Genomic DNA, 21,859 nt, shown 5'->3' with positions numbered 1-21,859 from the left:
AACTTCTGTCCGTAGAGACTACAGGCAGTCCAGAAACACCTGTCCATAGAGACTACAGGGAGAAAAGAAGTCCAGAAACACCTGTCCGCAGAGACTACAGGGAGGCAGTCCAGAAACACCTCTCCGTAGAGACTACAGGGAGGCAGTCCAGAAACACCTCTCCGTAGAGACTACAGGGAGGCAGTCCAGAAACACCTGTCCGTAGAGACTACAGGCAGTCCAGAAACACCTGTCCATAGAGACTACAGGGAGGAAGGCAGTCCAGAAACACCTGTCAGTAGAGACTACAGGGAGGCAGTCCAGAAACACCTGTCCATAGATTCTACAGGGAGGCAGTCCTGAAACACCTGTCCGTAGAGACTTCAAGGAGGCAGTCCGGAAACACCTGTCCATAGAGGCTACAGGGAGGAAGGCAGTCCAGATACACCTGCACGTAGAGACTACAGGGAGGAAGTACAGAAACACCTGTCCGTAGAGACTACAAGGAGGCAGTCCAGAAACACCTGTCCGTAGAGACTACAGGGAGGCAGTCCGGAAACACCTGTCCGTAGAGACTACAGGGAGGCAGTCCGGAAACACCTGTACGTAGAGACTAAAGGGTGGAAGTCAGTCCAGAAACACCTGTCTGTAGAGACCACAGGGAATAAGGCAGTGCAGAAACACCTGTCCGTAGAGACTACAGAGAGGCAGTCCAAAAACACTTGTCCGTAGAGACTACAGGGAGGAAGGCAGTCGAGAAACACCTGTCCGTAGAAACTACAGGCAGTCCAGAAACGCCTGTCCATTAAGACTACAGGGAGGCAGTCCAGAAACACCTGTCCGTAGAGACTAAAGGGAGGAAGGCAGTCCAGAAACACCTGTCCGTAGAGACTACAGGCAGTCCAGAAACACCTGTCCATAGAGACTACAGGGAGAAAAGCAGTCCAGAAACACCTGTCCGCAGAGACTACAGGGAGGCAGTCCAGAAACACCTCTCCGTAGAGACTACAGGGAGGCAGTCCAGAAACACCTGTCCGTAGAGACTACAGGCAGTCCAGAAACACCTGTCCATAGAGACTACAGGGAGGAAGGCAGTCCAGAAACACCTGTCAGTAGAGACTACAGGGAGGCAGTCCAGAAACACCTGTCCATAGATACTACAGGGAGGCAGTCCTGAAACACCTGTCCGTAGAGACTTTAAGGAGGCAGTCCGGAAACACCTGTCCATAGAGGCTACAGGGAGGAAGGCAGTCCAGATACACCTGTCCGTAGAGACTACAGGGAGGAAGTACAGAAACACCTGTCCGTAGAGACTACAGGGAGGCAGTCCAGAAACACCTGTCTGTAGAGACTACATGGAGGCAGTCCAGAAACACCTGTCCATAGAGACTACAGGGAGGAAGGCAGTCCAGATACACCTGTCCGTAGAGACTACAGGTTGGAAGGCAGTCTGGAAACACCTGTCCGTAGTGACTACAAGGAGGCAGTCCAGAAACACCTGTTCATAGAGACTACAGGGAGGAAGGCAGTCCAGAAACACCTGTCCGTAGAGACTACAGGGAGGCAGTCCAGAAACACCTGTACGTAGCGACTAAAGGGTGGAAGTCAGTCCAGAAACACCTGTCTGTAGAGACCACAGGGAATAAGGCAGTGCAGAAACACCTGTCCGTAGAGACTACAGAGAGGCAGTCCAGAAACACTTGTCCGTAGAGACTACAGGGAGGAAGGCAGTCGAGAAACACCTGTCCGTAGAAACTACAGGCAGTCCAGAAACGCCTGTCCATTAAGACTACAGGGAGGCAGTCCAGAAACACCTGTCCGTAGAGACTAAAGGGAGGAAGGCAGTCCAGAAACACCTGTCCGTAGAGACTACAGGCAGTCCAGAAACACCTGTCCATAGAGACTACAGGGAGAAAAGAAGTCCAGAAACACCTGTCCGCAGAGACTACAGGGAGGCAGTCCAGAAACACCTCTCCGTAGAGACTACAGGGAGGCAGTCCAGAAACACCTGTCCGTAGAGACTACAGGCAGTCCAGAAACACCTGTCCATAGAGACTACAGGGAGGAAGGCAGTCCAGAAACACCTGTCAGTAGAGACTACAGGGAGGCAGTCCAGAAACACCTGTCCATAGATACTACAGGGAGGCAGTCCTGAAACACCTGTCCGTAGAGACTTCAAGGAGGCAGTCCGGAAACACCTGTCCATAGAGGCTACAGGGAGGAAGGCAGTCCAGATACACCTGTCCGTAGAGACTACAGGGAGGAAGTACAGAAACACCTGTCCGTAGAGACTACAAGGAGGCAGTCCAGAAACACCTGTCCGTAGAGACTACAGGGAGGCAGTCCGGAAACACCTGTCCGTAGAGACTACAGGGAGGCAGTCCGGAAACACCTGTACGTAGAGACTAAAGGGTGGAAGTCAGTCCAGAAACACCTGTCTGTAGAGACCACAGGGAATAAGGCAGTGCAGAAACACCTGTCCGTAGAGACTACAGAGAGGCAGTCCAAAAACACTTATCCGTAGAGACTACAGGGAGGAAGGCAGTCGAGAAACACCTGTCCGTAGAAACTACAGGCAGTCCAGAAACGCCTGTCCATTAAGACTACAGGGAGGCAGTCCAGAAACACCTGTCCGTAGAGACTAAAGGGAGGAAGGCAGTCCAGAAACACCTGTCCGTAGAGACTACAGGCAGTCCAGAAACACCTGTCCATAGAGACTACAGGGAGAAAAGCAGTCCAGAAACACCTGTCCGCAGAGACTACAGGGAGGCAGTCCAGAAACACCTCTCCGTAGAGACTACAGGGAGGCAGTCCAGAAACACCTGTCCGTAGAGACTACAGGCAGTCCAGAAACACCTGTCCATAGAGACTACAGGGAGGAAGGCAGTCCAGAAACACCTGTCAGTAGAGACTACAGGGAGGCAGTCCAGAAACACCTGTCCATAGATACTACAGGGAGGCAGTCCTGAAACACCTGTCCGTAGAGACTTTAAGGAGGCAGTCCGGAAACACCTGTCCATAGAGGCTACAGGGAGGAAGGCAGTCCAGATACACCTGTCCGTAGAGACTACAGGGAGGAAGTACAGAAACACCTGTCCGTAGAGACTACAGGGAGGCAGTCCAGAAACACCTGTCTGTAGAGACTACATGGAGGCAGTCCAGAAACACCTGTCCATAGAGACTACAGGGAGGAAGGCAGTCCAGATACACCTGTCCGTAGAGACTACAGGTTGGAAGGCAGTCTGGAAACACCTGTCCGTAGTGACTACAAGGAGGCAGTCCAGAAACACCTGTTCATAGAGACTACAGGGAGGAAGGCAGTCCAGAAACACCTGTCCGTAGAGACTACAGGGAGGCAGTCCAGAAACACCTGTACGTAGCGACTAAAGGGTGGAAGTCAGTCCAGAAACACCTGTCTGTAGAGACCACAGGGAATAAGGCAGTGCAGAAACACCTGTCCGTAGAGACTACAGAGAGGCAGTCCAGAAACACTTGTCCGTAGAGACTACAGGGAGGAAGGCAGTCGAGAAACACCTGTCCGTAGAAACTACAGGCAGTCCAGAAACGCCTGTCCATTAAGACTACAGGGAGGCAGTCCAGAAACACCTGTCCGTAGAGACTAAAGGGAGGAAGGCAGTCCAGAAACACCTGTCCGTAGAGACTACAGGCAGTCCAGAAACACCTGTCCATAGAGACTACAGGGAGAAAAGAAGTCCAGAAACACCTGTCCGCAGAGACTACAGGGAGGCAGTCCAGAAACACCTCTCCGTAGAGACTACAGGGAGGCAGTCCAGAAACACCTGTCCGTAGAGACTACAGGCAGTCCAGAAACACCTGTCCATAGAGACTACAGGGAGGAAGGCAGTCCAGAAACACCTGTCAGTAGAGACTACAGGGAGGCAGTCCAGAAACACCTGTCCATAGATACTACAGGGAGGCAGTCCTGAAACACCTGTCCGTAGAGACTTCAAGGAGGCAGTCCGGAAACACCTGTCCATAGAGGCTACAGGGAGGAAGGCAGTCCAGATACACCTGTCCGTAGAGACTACAGGGAGGAAGTACAGAAACACCTGTCCGTAGAGACTACAAGGAGGCAGTCCAGAAACACCTGTCCGTAGAGACTACAGGGAGGCAGTCCGGAAACACCTGTCCGTAGAGACTACAGGGAGAAAGGCAGTCGAGAAACACCTGTCCGTAGAAACTACAGGCAGTCCAGAAACGCCTGTCCATTAAGACTACAGGGAGGCAGTCCAGAAACACCTGTCCGTACAGACTAAAGGGAGGAAGGCAGTCCAGAAACACCTGTCCGTAGAGACTACAGGCAGTCCAGAAACACCTGTCCATAGAGACTACAGGGAGAAAAGAAGTCCAGAAACACCTGTCCGCAGAGACTACAGGGAGGCAGTCCAGAAACACCTCTCCGTAGAGACTACAGGGAGGCAGTCCAGAAACACCTGTCCGTAGAGACTACAGGCAGTCCAGAAACACCTGTCCATAGAGACTACAGGGAGGAAGGCAGTCCAGAAACACCTGTCAGTAGAGACTACAGGGAGGCAGTCCAGAAACACCTGTCCATAGATACTACAGGGAGGCAGTCCTGAAACACCTGTCCGTAGAGACTTCAAGGAGGCAGTCCGGAAACACCTGTCCATAGAGGCTACAGGGAGGAAGGCAGTCCAGATACACCTGTCCGTAGAGACTACAGGGAGGAAGTACAGAAACACCTGTCCGTAGAGACTACAAGGAGGCAGTCCAGAAACACCTGTCCGTAGAGACTACAGGGAGGCAGTCCGGAAACACCTGTCCGTAGAGACTACAGGGAGGCAGTCCGGAAACACCTGTACGTAGAGACTAAAGGGTGGAAGTCAGTCCAGAAACACCTGTCTGTAGAGACCACAGGGAATAAGGCAGTGCAGAAACACCTGTCCGTAGAGACTACAGAGAGGCAGTCCAAAAACACTTGTCCGTAGAGACTACAGGGAGGAAGGCAGTCGAGAAACACCTGTCCGTAGAAACTACAGGCAGTCCAGAAACGCCTGTCCATTAAGACTACAGGGAGGCAGTCCAGAAACACCTGTCCGTAGAGACTAAAGGGAGGAAGGCAGTCCAGAAACACCTGTCCGTAGAGACTACAGGCAGTCCAGAAACACCTGTCCATAGAGACTACAGGGAGAAAAGCAGTCCAGAAACACCTGTCCGCAGAGACTACAGGGAGGCAGTCCAGAAACACCTCTCCGTAGAGACTACAGGGAGGCAGTCCAGAAACACCTGTCCGTAGAGACTACAGGCAGTCCAGAAACACCTGTCCATAGAGACTACAGGGAGGAAGGCAGTCCAGAAACACCTGTCAGTAGAGACTACAGGGAGGCAGTCCAGAAACACCTGTCCATAGATACTACAGGGAGGCAGTCCTGAAACACCTGTCCGTAGAGACTTTAAGGAGGCAGTCCGGAAACACCTGTCCATAGAGGCTACAGGGAGGAAGGCAGTCCAGATACACCTGTCCGTAGAGACTACAGGGAGGAAGTACAGAAACACCTGTCCGTAGAGACTACAGGGAGGCAGTCCAGAAACACCTGTCTGTAGAGACTACATGGAGGCAGTCCAGAAACACCTGTCCATAGAGACTACAGGGAGGAAGGCAGTCCAGATACACCTGTCCGTAGAGACTACAGGTTGGAAGGCAGTCTGGAAACACCTGTCCGTAGTGACTACAAGGAGGCAGTCCAGAAACACCTGTTCATAGAGACTACAGGGAGGAAGGCAGTCCAGAAACACCTGTCCGTAGAGACTACAGGGAGGCAGTCCAGAAACACCTGTACGTAGCGACTAAAGGGTGGAAGTCAGTCCAGAAACACCTGTCTGTAGAGACCACAGGGAATAAGGCAGTGCAGAAACACCTGTCCGTAGAGACTACAGAGAGGCAGTCCAGAAACACTTGTCCGTAGAGACTACAGGGAGGAAGGCAGTCGAGAAACACCTGTCCGTAGAAACTACAGGCAGTCCAGAAACGCCTGTCCATTAAGACTACAGGGAGGCAGTCCAGAAACACCTGTCCGTAGAGACTAAAGGGAGGAAGGCAGTCCAGAAACACCTGTCCGTAGAGACTACAGGCAGTCCAGAAACACCTGTCCATAGAGACTACAGGGAGAAAAGAAGTCCAGAAACACCTGTCCGCAGAGACTACAGGGAGGCAGTCCAGAAACACCTCTCCGTAGAGACTACAGGGAGGCAGTCCAGAAACACCTGTCCGTAGAGACTACAGGCAGTCCAGAAACACCTGTCCATAGAGACTACAGGGAGGAAGGCAGTCCAGAAACACCTGTCAGTAGAGACTACAGGGAGGCAGTCCAGAAACACCTGTCCATAGATACTACAGGGAGGCAGTCCTGAAACACCTGTCCGTAGAGACTTCAAGGAGGCAGTCCGGAAACACCTGTCCATAGAGGCTACAGGGAGGAAGGCAGTCCAGATACACCTGTCCGTAGAGACTACAGGGAGGAAGTACAGAAACACCTGTCCGTAGAGACTACAAGGAGGCAGTCCAGAAACACCTGTCCGTAGAGACTACAGGGAGGCAGTCCGGAAACACCTGTCCGTAGAGACTACAGGGAGGCAGTCCGGAAACACCTGTACGTAGAGACTAAAGGGTGGAAGTCAGTCCAGAAACACCTGTCTGTAGAGACCACAGGGAATAAGGCAGTGCAGAAACACCTGTCCGTAGAAACTACAGGCAGTCCAGAAACGCCTGTCCATTAAGACTACAGGGAGGCAGTCCAGAAACACCTGTCCGTAGAGACTAAAGGGAGGAAGGCAGTCCAGAAACACCTGTCCGTAGAGACTACAGGCAGTCCAGAAACACCTGTCCATAGAGACTACAGGGAGAAAAGAAGTCCAGAAACACCTGTCCGCAGAGACTACAGGGAGGCAGTCTAGAAACACCTCTCCGTAGAGACTACAGGGAGGCAGTCCAGAAACACCTGTCCGTAGAGACTACAGGCAGTCCAGAAACACCTGTCCATAGAGACTACAGGGAGGAAGGCAGTCCAGAAACACCTGTCAGTAGAGACTACAGGGAGGCAGTCCAGAAACACCTGTCCATAGATACTACAGGGAGGCAGTCCTGAAACACCTGTCCGTAGAGACTTCAAGGAGGCAGTCCGGAAACACCTGTCCATAGAGGCTACAGGGAGGAAGGCAGTCCAGATACACCTGTCCGTAGAGACTACAGGGAGGAAGTACAGAAACACCTGTCCGTAGAGACTACAAGGAGGCAGTCCAGAAACACCTGTCCGTAGAGACTACAGGGAGGCAGTCCGGAAACACCTGTCCGTAGAGACTACAGGGAGAAAGGCAGTGAAGGATCACCTGTCTGTACAGAGCACTGGGAACAATGTTGTGTAGAAACACCTGCCTGTAGAGGCCACAGTGAACAAGGCAGTCCAGAAACACCTGTCCGTAGAGGCAGTCCAGAAACGCATGTCTAAAAGAACACACAGAAGGAGGCACTCCAGCAACATGTCTATAGAGAACACTAGGAGGAAGTCTCTCCATAAATGCCTGTCTGTAGCGATGGCAGGGAAGAAGGCCATCCAGAAACACTTGTCTGTACAGAAAACAGGAAAGAAGGCAAACCAGAAACGTGTCTAAAGAGAACACAGGGAAGAAACCAGTCCAGAAACACCTGTCTGTAGAGACCTCAGAAAAGAAGGCAATTCAGAAACACCTGTCTACAGAGAACACGGAGAAGAAGGCACTCTAGAAGCACCTGTCACTAGATAACATAGGGAAGAAGGCAGTCCAGAAACACGTCTGTAGAGAGCACAGTGAAGAAGGCAGGCAATAAACGCCTCCTTGTAGAGAACACAGGGAAGAAGGCAGTCCAGAAATATCTGACTGTAGACAGCACAAGGAAGAAGCCAATCTAGAAACACCTGTCTGTAAAGACCCCACAGAAGAATGAAGTTCAGAAATATGTTTCTAAAGAGAACACGGGAAAGAAAGCAGCCCAGAAACATCTGTCCGTAGAAACCTCAGAGATTAAAACATCCACAAACTCCTGTTGCAGAGACATCCTGAAACATGTGTCTCTAGAGACCACGGGGATAAAGGCAATCCAGAAACGTGTCTAGAGACCACAGGCGAAAAGGCAGTCCAGAAACCCCTGCCTGTAGAGACTACAGGGAAGAAGGCAGGTTAGGAACACTTGCCTGTACAGACCACAGGGAAGAACCACTCCAGAAACGTGTCTATCGAGAATACAAGGAAGAAGGCAGCCCAAAAACGTGTCTGTAAAGAACACACGGAAGAAGGCAGCACAGAAACACCTATCTGTAGAGACCTCAGGGAAGAAAGCAGTCCAGAAATACATGTCTATAAAAAACACAGGGAAGGAGGCAGTACAGAAACATGTGTCTATAGAAAACACAGGGAAGAAGGCAGCCCAGAAACAGCTGTCTGTAGGGACCACAGGGGAAAAGGCAGTCTGGAAACACCTGACAGAAGAGGCCCTAGGGAAGAAGGCAGTCCAGAACCACCTGCGTGCAGAGAACACAGGTAAGAGGGCAGTCCAGAAACATCTGACTGCAGAGACCACAATGAAGGGGGGGCGCTAGGTGGCGCGCGAGCAGAATGGCCGCACTGCCGTGAGGCTCCTGCAGCCCAGTGAATTTATCCGATAATTTATCCTTCTCGGAGCGAGGTGTGGAGGCAGCGACGGTGTAGGGGGAAGGCGCCTATGTGGCTGCGGCCCCGGTGAAAGCAGCGTTGAAATCGGAGCAGTGACGGCCGAGCTATCCTGCGGTGAAGCTGAGCCCGGGCGAGAGAGCGTAGACTGGTGGAGCCCTCTCCCGGACGAGCGGTCACGGGAGCCCGGTGCTGCCCACGAGGGGCCTGGGCCTGAGGGGAGGACGCGAGGGAGCCGAGATCGCCGCGGGGGGCCCTGCCCCCCCCCCCCCTGCCTGCTGGTGTGTTACGGACTGCGGAGGTCACCCGCGGAACCGGGCTCAACGGAGGCGCATGTGAGCTTCCCCTGGCCCTTGGAGGGAGCTGATTGCGGGAGCGGAGCCTGGCTGTCCCCTGGAGGCGCTGCGGACGCGAATTGGAGAGGCGGGCGCTTACTGCGGGGTGAGTGGAGCGACGGTGCTGCCTGGAGTGGCCCTGAATGCCTGATTGAGGGGTGCGGTGCTGGTGGCGATATGGTGCCCCCCCCCCCCCACGACGCTGTGGACATCGTGCTGTGGCCTTTTCACCTGACCCTTTGTGAGGCCCTGGAGAGCTGGACTGCCCCCCCCCCCTCCCCCTAGACTGGACGGGTGATCTGGTGGAGATCGGCACTGAGGCGCCTGGAGGCGGACCCGTGGGGAGTCGGAACGGACTGGGGAGACCGTGATACAGCGGCGGCGACATGGGGAAGACAGATACGCGACAGCCCAAGCTGACTTTTACGGCGCCCAAGAGGGGTATGCGCGCCTCGCAGGAAGAGCGGGAGCTGGATGGAGAAGAGGGACCCCGAGGCGCCGGACCTGGGGCGACGGCTGATGTCCAGAGCATCCTGTTGGAGGTGAGACAGGGGTTTGCTACTATGGCCGACAAGATGGACGGGATGTCGTCGCGTATCGAGGCTATCACACACAAACTGGAGGGCCATGAAAATCGGCTCACAGAAGCTGAGAGACGCATATCGGACACTGAGGATTCTGCTGCCCGCGTCGCCACACAGGTCAATCGCATGGAGAAACTGTTGAGGGTGGTGGCTGCGAAGAATGAGGATTTGGAGGCGCGTAGCCGGCGCAATAATGTACGCGTTGTAGGTATACCAGAGTCCACCAATACTGGAAGGATGGAGGACTATGTAGAAAAGATGTTGCTGGCAGCCGTGGGGGCGGATGCCCTTTCGGGGCACTTCATTGTTGAGAGGGCGCACCGTACACTCAGCCAGCGGCCGCCGCCCGGGGGTGCGCCTCGCCCCATCATAGCGCGACTTTTAAATTACCGGGACCGGGATACAGTTTTGCGGATAGCGAGAAGCAAGAAGCAACTGTCCTACGACGGCAACGCATTTACAGTATACCCGGACTTCACTCCGATGGTCCAGGAGGAGCAAGTTCACAGCGGTAAAGGCCAAACTACGGCAGGCTCAGATAGATTATGCGCTGCTATACCCTGCACGCCTTCGAGTCACTCATCAGGGTCAGCAGCGGTTTTTCACGACGCCGCAGCAGGTGGAGGACTTTATTAAGCATTTGAAACGAACTGGCCGCGGAGTGGACAGCGGAGGGGCGGCGCGCCCCCCTTCACCGTTGGAAGTGGACGCTGACATGCAGAAGAAGTAGTATTGCCTTCTTTCCTGCCCCGCTGAATGCATGGTCTGTATGTGGGCCTAAGGGATTCGTCCAGGGTACTGAGCATGGAGACGACGGGGATTGATGGGCGGAGTGGATAGTTGGTGAAGAGACTGTGTATTGTTCGCTGATGTACTCGCACTGCAGAATGACTGTTAACCGACTGGGCACTCTCGGCTCCGCCTGTGTCTGAGCCTTACCATGCTCGGTGACCTGGCGGGGCGGGGAGGGAGAGCGCAGTCGCCTTGGCGATCCCCCATGGGTAGCCCCCTGTGGCGGCGGACTGCATGGGCTGGGCCATGCGGGCCGGTTCTTGCCTTATTGGAGGTTGTTCTGGGATTGTTGGGTTTTCTGTTTTGTTGTTGTTATGTTTTTCGTTGGGGAGGGATAAGAGGGTGGGGATTTATTTCTGGCAAGTTGGGGATGCTTCAGTGGGAGGGGGGGTGTTTTCACGGGGTGTTTATCAGACTTGCTTGTTCTTATTGGTGGTAGCTGGATTGCGATCAGACTTTCTGAGCATGGGTTTAGCTGACAGGCCCGAACGCGCAGCAAAAATTGCATTCTGGCATTGTGGGGGTTTTCGGCCGAGGCTCTGTGCCTGGCGGACACGGCCCTTGTTGACTGGTGTGGACTGTGTTTACTTATGCCGGATGGAATAGGAAACAAATTGCACATCCTTACTTGGAATGTTCGGGGGTTGGGGGATGCGCGCAAAAAGCGACAGATATTGGCTTATCTCGATCGGCATCAGGTGCATATCGCTATGCTGCAGGAGACGCACCTCAGCCCCCGGAGCCCCAATACCTTCGCCTGTAGATGGGCGGACCACCGAATTGTTTCCTCTTACTCCACCTACGCCCGGGGCACTGCTATTCTGCTATTCTCATAAAGAAACAGACCCCGTTCCAATTGGCGGGCACTGCCTGGGATGCGCAGGGGCGTTACTGCATAGCTTGGGGTAGGCTGGGATCGGACTCCGTCACCTTGGCTTGCTGCTATGGTCCCAATGTGGACACCCCTGACTTTTACCCTGCTTTGTGGGCTGAGATATTTGCGGTGGGCTCCAATCATGTTATCTGGGGTGGAGATTTTAATGTCACCTGCGACCCGGGGGTGGATAGGTCCCATCCTGCTGCGCACCATTACACCCGGGCGAGGGCGGCCCATCATGATATACTCTGCACTTATCAGTTGCTGGACACTTGGCGCCACTTGCACCCACATGCGAGGGAGGGTACACATTTTACAGCACGGGCGGCATCTTGGGCGCGCCTGGATTATGTCTTTGTGTCCCGTGGAATGGGACCTGCTCTTGCGCAGGTGCAGCACCTGGCGCGTACCTACTCTGACCATGTCCCTGTCCGCCTTACGTTGTCGTCGGCGGATTACGGCCCCCCGCGCAATAGCTGGAGACTGCGCGCGTCCATTTTGCTGGACCCGGTTTTCCAGGATGGGCTGGGGGAGGAGGTGAGCAGCTTCTTTGCTCGAAATAAAGGAACGGTTGAGCATGTCGAGACCGTCTGGGAGGCCTTTAAGGTCACGCTTCGCGGCTACTGCATATCTAAGGGGGCGGGGGTGCTCAAGACTATTGTTGGCACCCTGCGGCGACTGGAGGGAGACCTAAAAGGGCTGGAAACACAGCTGGCTGAACGCCCGGATGGAGTCACTCAGCTCAAGTTCCGAGAGCGGCTTACTGAGTATATGGCGGAAGCGCACCGAGAGACACGGTTTAGGGGTAAATATTGGACGGCTAGGCGGTATGGGGAGGGCGAGAGGCCGGGCAAGGCACTGGCGGACGTTATTCGGAGGCCGCGTCACTCCTCCCTTGTATTGGAATTGGAAGGCCCGGGGGCGGAAGTATACAGAGATACGACGAACATCCTCAATGCTTTCGCCGCACATTATAAGCGGTTGTATACCACACAGAGAGCTGGGGTGCTGGACCTGGAGGACTTCCTAGCCGATGTGTCCCTCGGGTGGCTAAGTGACCGACAGAGGGAGTTCCTCTGCACCCCGTTCCAATTAGACGAGGTGCGGGAGGCTATAATGCAGCTCCAATCTGGGAAGGCCACTGGCACGGATGGCATACCGGTTGAGTTTTATAAACTATATATAGATCAGATGGCTCCCATACTGCGAGAGGTGTACGAAGATGCCCTGGAGGTCTGGCACCTCCCACCGTCTATGCGGGAGGCCCTGATTATCTCTATCTTGAAGCCCGGGAAGGAGCCACACCTGTGCGACTCCTATCGCCCATTGTCACTACTGAACTGCGATGTCAAAATTCTAGCCAAGCTCATTGCCAACCGGCTGACCTTGCTGATGGAGGCTTTGGTGCTCCCTGATCAATCGGGGTTTGTGCCTGGGCGCGCAACCTCCCATAACCTGCGCACCCTTTTCTCGGTGTTGAATAATGTTGCGCCTGAACTTCCCCTGGCGGCAGTCTTTCTGGATGCCACGAAGGCCTTCGACTCCCTTGAATGGGATTACATGTTTGGGGTGATGCTGCGTATGGGGTTCCCACCTCTCTTCCTCTCTTGGATTCGGTTGCTGTACAGCGTGCCCGTGGCCAAGGTGCTTGTGAATGGACGCGTGTCCAGTGCTTTCTCGGTTACAAGGGGCACCCGGCAGGGATGCCCTCTGTCCCCTTTACTCTTCGCTCTCGCGGTGGAGCCCTTGGCGGCAAAGCTACGACAGCATCACAGTGATAAGGCGCTGCGCTGCAACATGAGACACATATTAATCTCCCTATACGCGGACGATATTACTTTGTATGTCAGGGAGCCGCAGGTTAACTTGAACCCGATCCTTCGTGAGTTCATAGTGTTTGGGAGACTCTCTGGGGTTCAGATAAACTGGAGTAAGTCGAGTGTCTTTCCATTGACGGACGGCGTGAACCAATTCCCACTAGACTACCCCTTGGAGTGGTGTGAGGATGAGGTGCGCTACCTGGGCATTGTGATCTCGAGGGACAGGGAAGCGCTCATGCGTCTTAATTATGGCACGACTTTGATGCGTATTGCGGACTGCGTGACCCGCTGGATTTCCCTCCCGCTTTCAATGGCGGGGCGGGCCTCCCTGATCAAAATGGTACTTTTACCTCAGCTGCTGTACTTATTTCTTAATATACCGTTTTACCCCGGTAATTACTTTTTCAAAACACTGCGGTCTGAGCTAATACGCCTGGTGTGGGGAGGCAAGCATTCGCGGATACAATGGGCAGTCCTAACGCGGCCGTACTCGCAGGGGGGCTTTGGAGTGCCTGACCTTGAATTGTACTATCTCAGTGCGCAGGCACACTATGCGTACTTCTGGATGCGCCAGCCGCGTTATATGCCGCAGGTCGCAGCGGAGCACTGGCTTGCTCACCCCATCCCAATTGACGGAGCGCTTTGGGAGGTGCCTACTGGCAGGGAGACACCGGGTACGACATTCGCTTGCACTGCGGCGGCGTGGAAACGAATCGGTGCCATGCTAGATGTGCCTATGCTCTATTCCCCGTTGCTGCCCCTTGTCTACCACCCCCATATGCCCCTGCTGCAGGAGACAGTATTCCGCACATGGGGGGATCTGTACCACAGTAGTCGCTTTCGTACGCTAGAACATATGCTTCAGGACTCCCCGAGTACCCCTCTCGATGCATTCCTATATATCCGTCTTCGGCAGGGCATACGTTCTCTTACCCCCGGCTTCCCGGATGAGCCCCCTGAACTTGCGCCACTCCATTTACTCCTTAAAAGCGCGACGGCGAAACGCCTGGTCTCGTTGATATACTCTACTGTTCACACACAGCGGCAGGTATTGGCTGCCCCGGCCCGCGCGGGCTGGGATGCAGAGTTGGGCATTGAACTCACGGATGAGCAGTGGGAGTATTGTGCGATGCAGACAAAGCAGGTCTCCGCTAGCAGCAGACTGCGCATTGTGCATTATAAGTTTTTGCACAGAGTGTATTATACGCCGGCCAGACTGTGCAGATACAAGCTGAGAGAGGAGAATAACTGTGAAAGGTGCAATGCGCCGAATGCGGATTTTCTGCACCTGGCATGGGAGTGCCCAGAGATACATGCGTACTGGAGAAAGGTGTTCGATGCCCTGGCTACGATGATCAATGAACGGGTTGAACCCACGCCGCTATTGGCACTCCTGGGATATGTTAAGCCATTGAAGGCTGCCTATCGCAAGTACGTAGCACTAGCGCTGTTGCTGGCAAAACGGCGCGTGGCATGTCGCTGGAGCAGGGGAAGGGCGCCAAAATTTAAAGTATGGCTTGACGCCTTGATTTACTGTCAGGAACAGCTGGGAACCTATGCGGACTTGCTGCCGGGGGCCTCTAGGCCTGGCGATATTTGGGGGCCACTGACAGGCTATTTACTTGCACATCCGCAGGAGCAGGCGGCTGAGAGGGGCGGAGTGGGGCATGAGATTGGAGAAGGTGGGGAGGAGGGAGGAGGGGAAAGAAGGGGATGAGCTGCTTGACGTGGCGCAGATTCTGCTGTATTGCGGATGTGGATAGATACTGGGGGGGGAATGCCGCTGCGATAGGCCGGGAGACGGCGGGCTAGACCCGGATGGATGCGCTGATGGGATGAACCTGTAAGATCATATTTGAACGCCAGCTGTACCAAAAGCTAATGAGAACAATGTACTGTATTCATGCTCCTGATTAAGCTGCAAGTGTCTGTCTTGTTTAAAAAAAAAAAGTTTATAAATAAAGATTTAAAAAAAAAAAAAGAGACCACAATGAAGAAACCAGAACAGAAACGCCTGTGTGTAAAGGCCTCACATAAGAAGGCAGTCCAGACACACCTGCCTGTAGAGACTACAGGGAAGAAAGTAGACCAGAAACACCTGTCCATTTAGACCACAGGGAAGAAGGCAGTCCAGAAACACATGTCTGTAGAGCCAACAGGGCAGAAGGCAGTCGAGAAACATGTGTTAGGAGAGACCACATGTAAGAAGGCAGTCCAGAAGCACCTGTCTGTACAGACTGCAGGGAGAAAGGCAGTCCAGAAACAATTGTCTGTAGAGGCTGCAGGAAGGAAGGCAGTCCAGAAATGCCTGTCTGTAGCTCCAAGCGGTACGCAAGGAGATGCATGGTCTATATTGTGTGCACTTTGCTAACTTCTTTTCCCATCAACCTCTTGTTTGGCGACTTCAACGTGCTGCTATTGACCTAGTCTCTATTTGTAACTCCTTCCTTGCATTCATCCCTATACGATCACTGCGCTGGCCCTCTCCTCCTCATAACCTTATGGTCCATGTGAAAACACAACCTGAAAATAAATATTTAAAAAAATCATAGACTCCAAAACATAGACTATTAAACTATCCACAATAAATATCCCCACAAAAATTCAGACTAACTCTTGACCAACACTAACGTCTAATTACTGGAGTTAGAGTGATCATTAATTAAAATTTTCAATAGGAAGCTTGTTTGACTGCATTTAGAAATGAAACATACGTCGAACTTTTAGTAGAGAGATATTTTTGTAAGACCAGTATTTTACCAATATGTATTTTGGAGTCTTTGAGGACTATTCATCAAGGTAAACTCAGTCATGAGTAAATCTACACTTGTAAGTGTGGTCTTACATTTTTGAGTAACTTTACTACTTTGGGATATTCATTATTTACAAGTTAAAGATACCCAGAAATTTAAAATTACATTTCCTCACCCCTGAAACATGAGGCACAGTCAGTAAAATGTCATATTCAGTCGTACAATTACTACTAGTAGTAACTTAACAACCATATTTGATGTTAATCAAGCTTTGCAATGACCTTCTGAATTGGGCCAGAGGTCTCCATATGATAAGGTATAGGTATATTTTGAAAAGTTTGTTAAAGTTAAAAAAATATATTTTAAATATTTCTAAGTTGAATACCAATGCAAATTCATGACAATGTGGGTGATTAACATATATTTTTGAGTGTAGGTAGTAGTTTACCTACTCATACAAGCCTTTGATGTTTTGGGGCTAATTCACAGATTCCTTATAATTAAAAATTCAATGAGGGTACAGTTATTTCTATTTGTACTAGGTGTGTATGAATATTCCTTAATAATCACATTTTATTCCCATTTTAGATGTTTTGTGGCCAATTCACAAAGGCATGTAATAATAAGTAAACAAGTATTACATAAGTACTCTTTTACATACTCATAGAAAAGGGTTTTCTGATTGGGCCACTATGTGTTAAAACCTCTGACAAAGATTCAAATTATTCAACTGTTCCTACATATTCCGATGCTTATGTCTCTCTTCAAATCCTTCCCCTTGTAGCACATGATCTAATAATGTTTGGGCCTCCCTTAAATAGCATCATTTCCTAATGTACTCTGACCGGTTGCTAAGAGCGTAGTTGATGTGGATAACAATATTGGCCATTGGGAAGAGGAGGTGAGAAGTTAGAATGTTAGAAAGCACGCTGGTAAAGCCATTATACCCCAGATAATGCCCACTCCTTCAATGATCAGCGCTATTAGAAATTGTATTGAAAAAAATAAATATTTGTACATTCCACACACAATGCACGAGCAAGGTTGCCTTACTAACAGCCTTTTACCAGTTATTAAAGTCCTTAGATTTCCTTGGGCTACAGCATTAGGTTTAGGATTGCCTTTCTATTCTTCTTTGATAGTGATAGCTTGAGGGTGAAATGTCAGGATAGCTTGAGGGTGAAAGGTCAATCTGTACAGCATCTTTCTTTTAAGGATTGGTAGATTCCAAGGGAAATCAATGCCTACCCAAGGGTGTTGGAAGGGATGGACGTAAAGAAGAAAATGGGGGTCACATGACCAGACAATGACTTACCACCATGTGATTAATGGAGACCCAGCAGTCCTCTGGGAAATCCTGCAGCATTGGGACCAGGAACTGCAGGCAGCCGTCCCAGTGACACAGCAGCAGCATCATGCCAATCAAGTTAAAGATCCGGACCACCGCGCTGGCGAGGTCATAGGTCATGTGGAAAATCTAGCCAATGTGAAAAGGAAGGAGAAGAAAGAAGCCCAAAATACATGTTAGTAAGTGGATGCCAAAGGGTAAAGCTGGATTTAATGTAGTCCCTATGTGGTAAGACAGACTAGCTAACTGCCCAACCGGACTGGTCTTCTGGTTCTTATCTGTAGACATATAATGAGGTAGAATGTACCTAATTGGAACAGGTGTCCGCAGGTGGTGATCACCGGCACACATTTTTGAGGCCCAAGACTCCATCAGACATTAACGTAGAGCAAGAGTGAGAAATGTGGAGAGAGAATTTAGAGAAATATAGGAAAACACTGACCAAGATAGAAAGTAGAAATGAAAAACAACGGCAAAGAGATTGGAAGAGTAGAGTAATGGGGCAAAGACATATGAGGTGGAATCAGACTTTGCAGCCCTGTGTATTCAACAGCCTAGGCTTTCGGCAGCGCCAGCATCAGCCTCCTACGAGAAACGTGTGACTCCTGCACTTACTGGTTTACAAATTAGACACTGCTTGCTCTCATTGTCTCAAGGGAAATGAGCAAGCTATGTGGGTTAATTTGTAGGTAACATAAGCTTGATTTTTAAATAAAGGAAACGACCAGACGGAATGTGCCTTTGGCCTTTCCAAATCTTTAGGAAATTGAGCAGGATGGATGAGTCTCATAGCTACAGAGAAATGGGTATATTGGAAGGGTACACAGTTCACAGGACGAGAGTGGCAGAAAGGCGAGTAAGGGTCCTCTACCCCTGAGGGATTTCCAAACTAGATGTGTCAAGGGATTCTAGTCTTCAGCAAAGGACAAATAGGTCCTATCTGCAGAGTAATTGGTCTGACCAGATTGGTTGGGTCTTATATTGGAGTTGGGGTTCATCTGCAGGCCAATGGGGGTGTGGAATTTGTCTGCTGTTCTCCAGCAAGTGAGATAAACAGGACAACTGGGTGTGGCGGTGCTACTGTGTAAGGCCAGGTGATATGACCCGGTGACCTGTATCTTTATGGAAATGGGCAAGCCAGGTAGATCTAACCCTCCCTTGTGTGCCTCAGACTTGTTCAAATTCTATGTTGCTGTCTTACATGGGGGAAAAATGTTCTTGCAAACGACAAAACCCATCATAGAAAATACTGCTAGCGGCAAAGAATGTATGTGCCTTACTGCTATGGGTACACACCTCTTCCCACTGATGGATGTACCGGATCAACCGGGAGAGCCGCAGCAGCCTCAGCAGGCTAAGGATTTTGGTGAAGCGCACGATGCGCAGGGCCCGCGCGGTCTTGTAGACCTCCGAGTCCACGGGCGTCTCCAGGTCAACGATGAGGAAGATGTAGTCCACAGGGATGGAGGATACAAAGTCCACTAGGAACCAGCTGCGCAAGTACTTCATCTTGATGGTGTGCGGCTCCAGAATGATCTCGGTGTTGTCCTCCACCACGATGCCCGTCCGGAAGTTCAGGACCAGGTCGGCCAAGAAGAAGGTGTCAGAGAGGACATTGAAGACGATCCAGGGTGGGGTGTTCTCGTCTTTGAAGAAGGTGATTCCCACGGGGAGGATAATCAGGTTGCCCACCATCAGAAGCAGCATGATGAGATCCCAGTAAAACCTGCAGGAAGCCGGGTGGGTGAAAGGGGGCAGGAAAAGAGGTCCAGAAAGAGGGACAGGAAGGGATTCAAGGAAGGGAGAGAGGGAGGTGGAAAGAGGAGGCACAAGAACAAGAGAATTAAGTCAGAGGAACTGGAAAAATGGAGACTAAGAGTATGGGTCTACCTCTCAAGCTACAGACATAACTCACCGTGCCACCTATAGGCTGACTTTACTCTACATATATAGGTAAGAATTCCAAACAGGCTTGTACTGCTGACCAGCTGTGGCTCCTCTGCAATGGCCGAGGAGTGTCGGCCCACTCACTGCAGAAGAAAAATAAACTGATAATAAAATAATGTTATTATCGTTTTATTTTTCTCTGACAGCCCATGCTGCTGAGTCAAGTGCGGTGCGGGCTGGGCATCCTGAGTGACAGCCAGCAAGGGGGGTGGCGGGGGGGTTGGGCGCTGGAAGGGCCCATGACGGTTTTACCAGCCGTCTTAGGCCAGCCAACCGTCATGCGCACTTCGATTTCTCCAACCCAGCTGTGTTGTACAACCGGGTGGAGAAATGTCTAAGGCTACCAGTCACTTACTGAGCATCTAACCAGGCTGCTCAGACCAATCATGGAGCTGCTCTCATGCTGAGAGCAGAGTCTGGATTGGGTGGGAGTGGCCAATGGACTTTCTCATACTTCTTCTCCAAGGCGGCTGGCAGCAGGCACAGCAGCGTGAGGGAAGTGTTTTTTTTAATTATTATTATTATTTGCCCAGCGCTGCCCCACTAGTTTATTTTGGTAGCAGCCACCCCTGCCTATGACTGACTTACGGTTTGTGCGACATTCGTTTTATGTCAGGCATGCATGCTTCTGAAAGTGCCTGAGTCTGTTGCATACCAAACCATGCTTGGCATGTGACCGCTCAGTGGCATAACACAAAATTATGGCGAGGGCCTGCAGAATGCGTTGAGGAGCCCCCAAGACTACTGTGCCTCACGGAAATTCATGGGCTGAATGGGGCGCTCAAGGTTGCAAGGACCTGTGTTACGCCCCTGACCACGCCCCCCTCCGCACAGGCCCTCTCAGGACTTGCAAAAGGGCTCACTTGTCACAAAATGTTGCAGTTTTATACAGGCAAGTCCGCAGAGTGAAGGACTCAGTTCACAGCGTCGGATATGTCGCGGAAAAAAAGGCCACGGTAGCCCGGATAGAGAGAAAATTAACTAGGCCGCAAAAAATAAAACTCAAGATTACGCGTCTGAGAGGAAAATTTGACCTTTGAAACACGTATATTTAATTATATACAGCAACACTATCGTCCACCAATATCATCTACTGATTCAAATGTTATGACTTTAATTTAATTTCCTGGACCTTGACACAAAATGGAATTAGGCATGAACAGCCTTCCTGGAAGGATACTGCTACAATATCAGCATATCTTTTCAGGATCTATCATTTTATTGTGAAGCCGCAGATACCAATATCCGAGCCCATCCTATCATTATCTACTTGTCTATACCACTGAAGTGCCTCACAACTGTAGCCTAGCAATTAAACATGATTTTCAAGTTGACTTGGCCTTGGGGCAGCATGAATGCTATACAAATAAAATATGGACCATACATAGACAATTCTGTTTGTTGTATGTCTGCTACAGGTTCCACAAAACAATCTAACATACCACAATATGATAGATACAGCACAATAGCATATAATAAAACAGCTTGCAAGGCCATCCCTAGACTCATGAAAGTGCTGCAATGCCATACTAATATGGGGTTTGGTGTTCTACAAATGCCAGTGCCAACAAAAAACAATAACAAAACATAGCATAAAAGGAATATAGCATAAAACATATCCACCACTTAAAATACTTTCATATTTCACTATACTAATTCACCACTAATCCTTTATGGGTTCCAGTGTAGCGTGCTACTCGCCAAAAGAATGCTTCAACGCCTTGTTAGGGGTAGTAAGCGCTATATAAATGCAATTACAATACAATATAATACATGTGATAACATAAGCATATATAATAATAAAATAGCAACACATACGCCTTCTCGTTTATTAGAAACTTTACTAAAGTGGACTCATGCTGGTAATTAGCTGTAGTTGGGAGAAAAGCAATATGTTTTATATTTAGTATTAGAAAGTGGCTAAGCCAAGACGCTAAAGGCTAAAGCGGCTGACCTCGAAGATGGGGAACTGGGTGTGAGTCTCGGCAAGGACGCTCAACATCCTGTGATTTTGAGAAAATCCCTTATTCTCCCTGCGCCTAACAAAATGAATATGTCCATCTGTAACGCAACTGGTGCTCATGTAAAGTGCTCCGATACCTTAGGGTCGAATTCGCGTTGAACGAAACAAGCATTGGCATAGCCAATAGGTCTCGCCTTTGGGACCTTATAAGTGTTTAGCTATGCAACAGTTGCATAACTAAATACTTATTAAGGTCCCAAAAGCGAGACCGCGAAAGTGAAAGTGATCGCGATCACGATCAAACATCAAACCGGCTGTGCGGCCGCCAAAGTTAAAGTAATCCCGGTAAAGCGCGGTGCGAGCGCCCGCGCACATGCACTGTAGCTCTAGGCTGGCCTGGTAGCACTTTTTGGAGCCCTCTCAATAAGTCTCGCCAGACCAGCGCATGCGCTGGGTCAGGCGAGACCTAATAAAAAAGTGCTTAGTAGTTACAGAAACCACGAGGAGGAAGACGATTGCACAAATGGGGTTTAACAAACTAATATTTATAGTAACTGAGGAAACGGTGCTTCCATTGGTGGTACTGACACAGTTGGTAAGTAGCCACAGGTTATTATTTATCGAGTTTTATATAGCACGAACTTGACCCGACACTGATGAAAAATGAACAAAAGGTCACTGACAGTGGCTCGGCAGCAGCACAAGTTGCAATACTTGGTTTGAGTGTGATAACTCTATACTAACTACATTTTTATAGTCAAAATAGTACAATACTT

At 50.7% G+C, this 21,859-nt stretch overlaps 1 protein-coding gene across 1 annotated transcript in view; it reads right to left on the bottom strand.

Annotated features, from left to right (window-relative positions):
* HCN3 (hyperpolarization activated cyclic nucleotide gated potassium channel 3) overlaps positions 1 to 21,859 on the bottom strand; it is a 162,946-nt gene that overhangs the window by 55,360 nt on the left and 85,727 nt on the right. The window contains exons 2-3 of the mRNA XM_085639585.1: positions 18,470 to 18,899; positions 17,141 to 17,302 (exon numbers count right to left, since the gene is read on the bottom strand). Of these exons, the coding sequence (XP_085495711.1) occupies positions 17,141 to 17,302; positions 18,470 to 18,899 (592 nt within the window). The remainder of the gene's footprint in view (positions 1 to 17,140; positions 17,303 to 18,469; positions 18,900 to 21,859) is intronic.

Source organism: Triturus cristatus, chromosome 12, assembly GCF_964204655.1.
Source record: "Triturus cristatus chromosome 12, aTriCri1.1, whole genome shotgun sequence".
NCBI lineage: Eukaryota > Metazoa > Chordata > Amphibia > Caudata > Salamandridae > Triturus > Triturus cristatus.
Note: the sequence above shows the minus strand (reverse complement) of the source record. Positions and strands in the feature narration are given on the sequence as shown.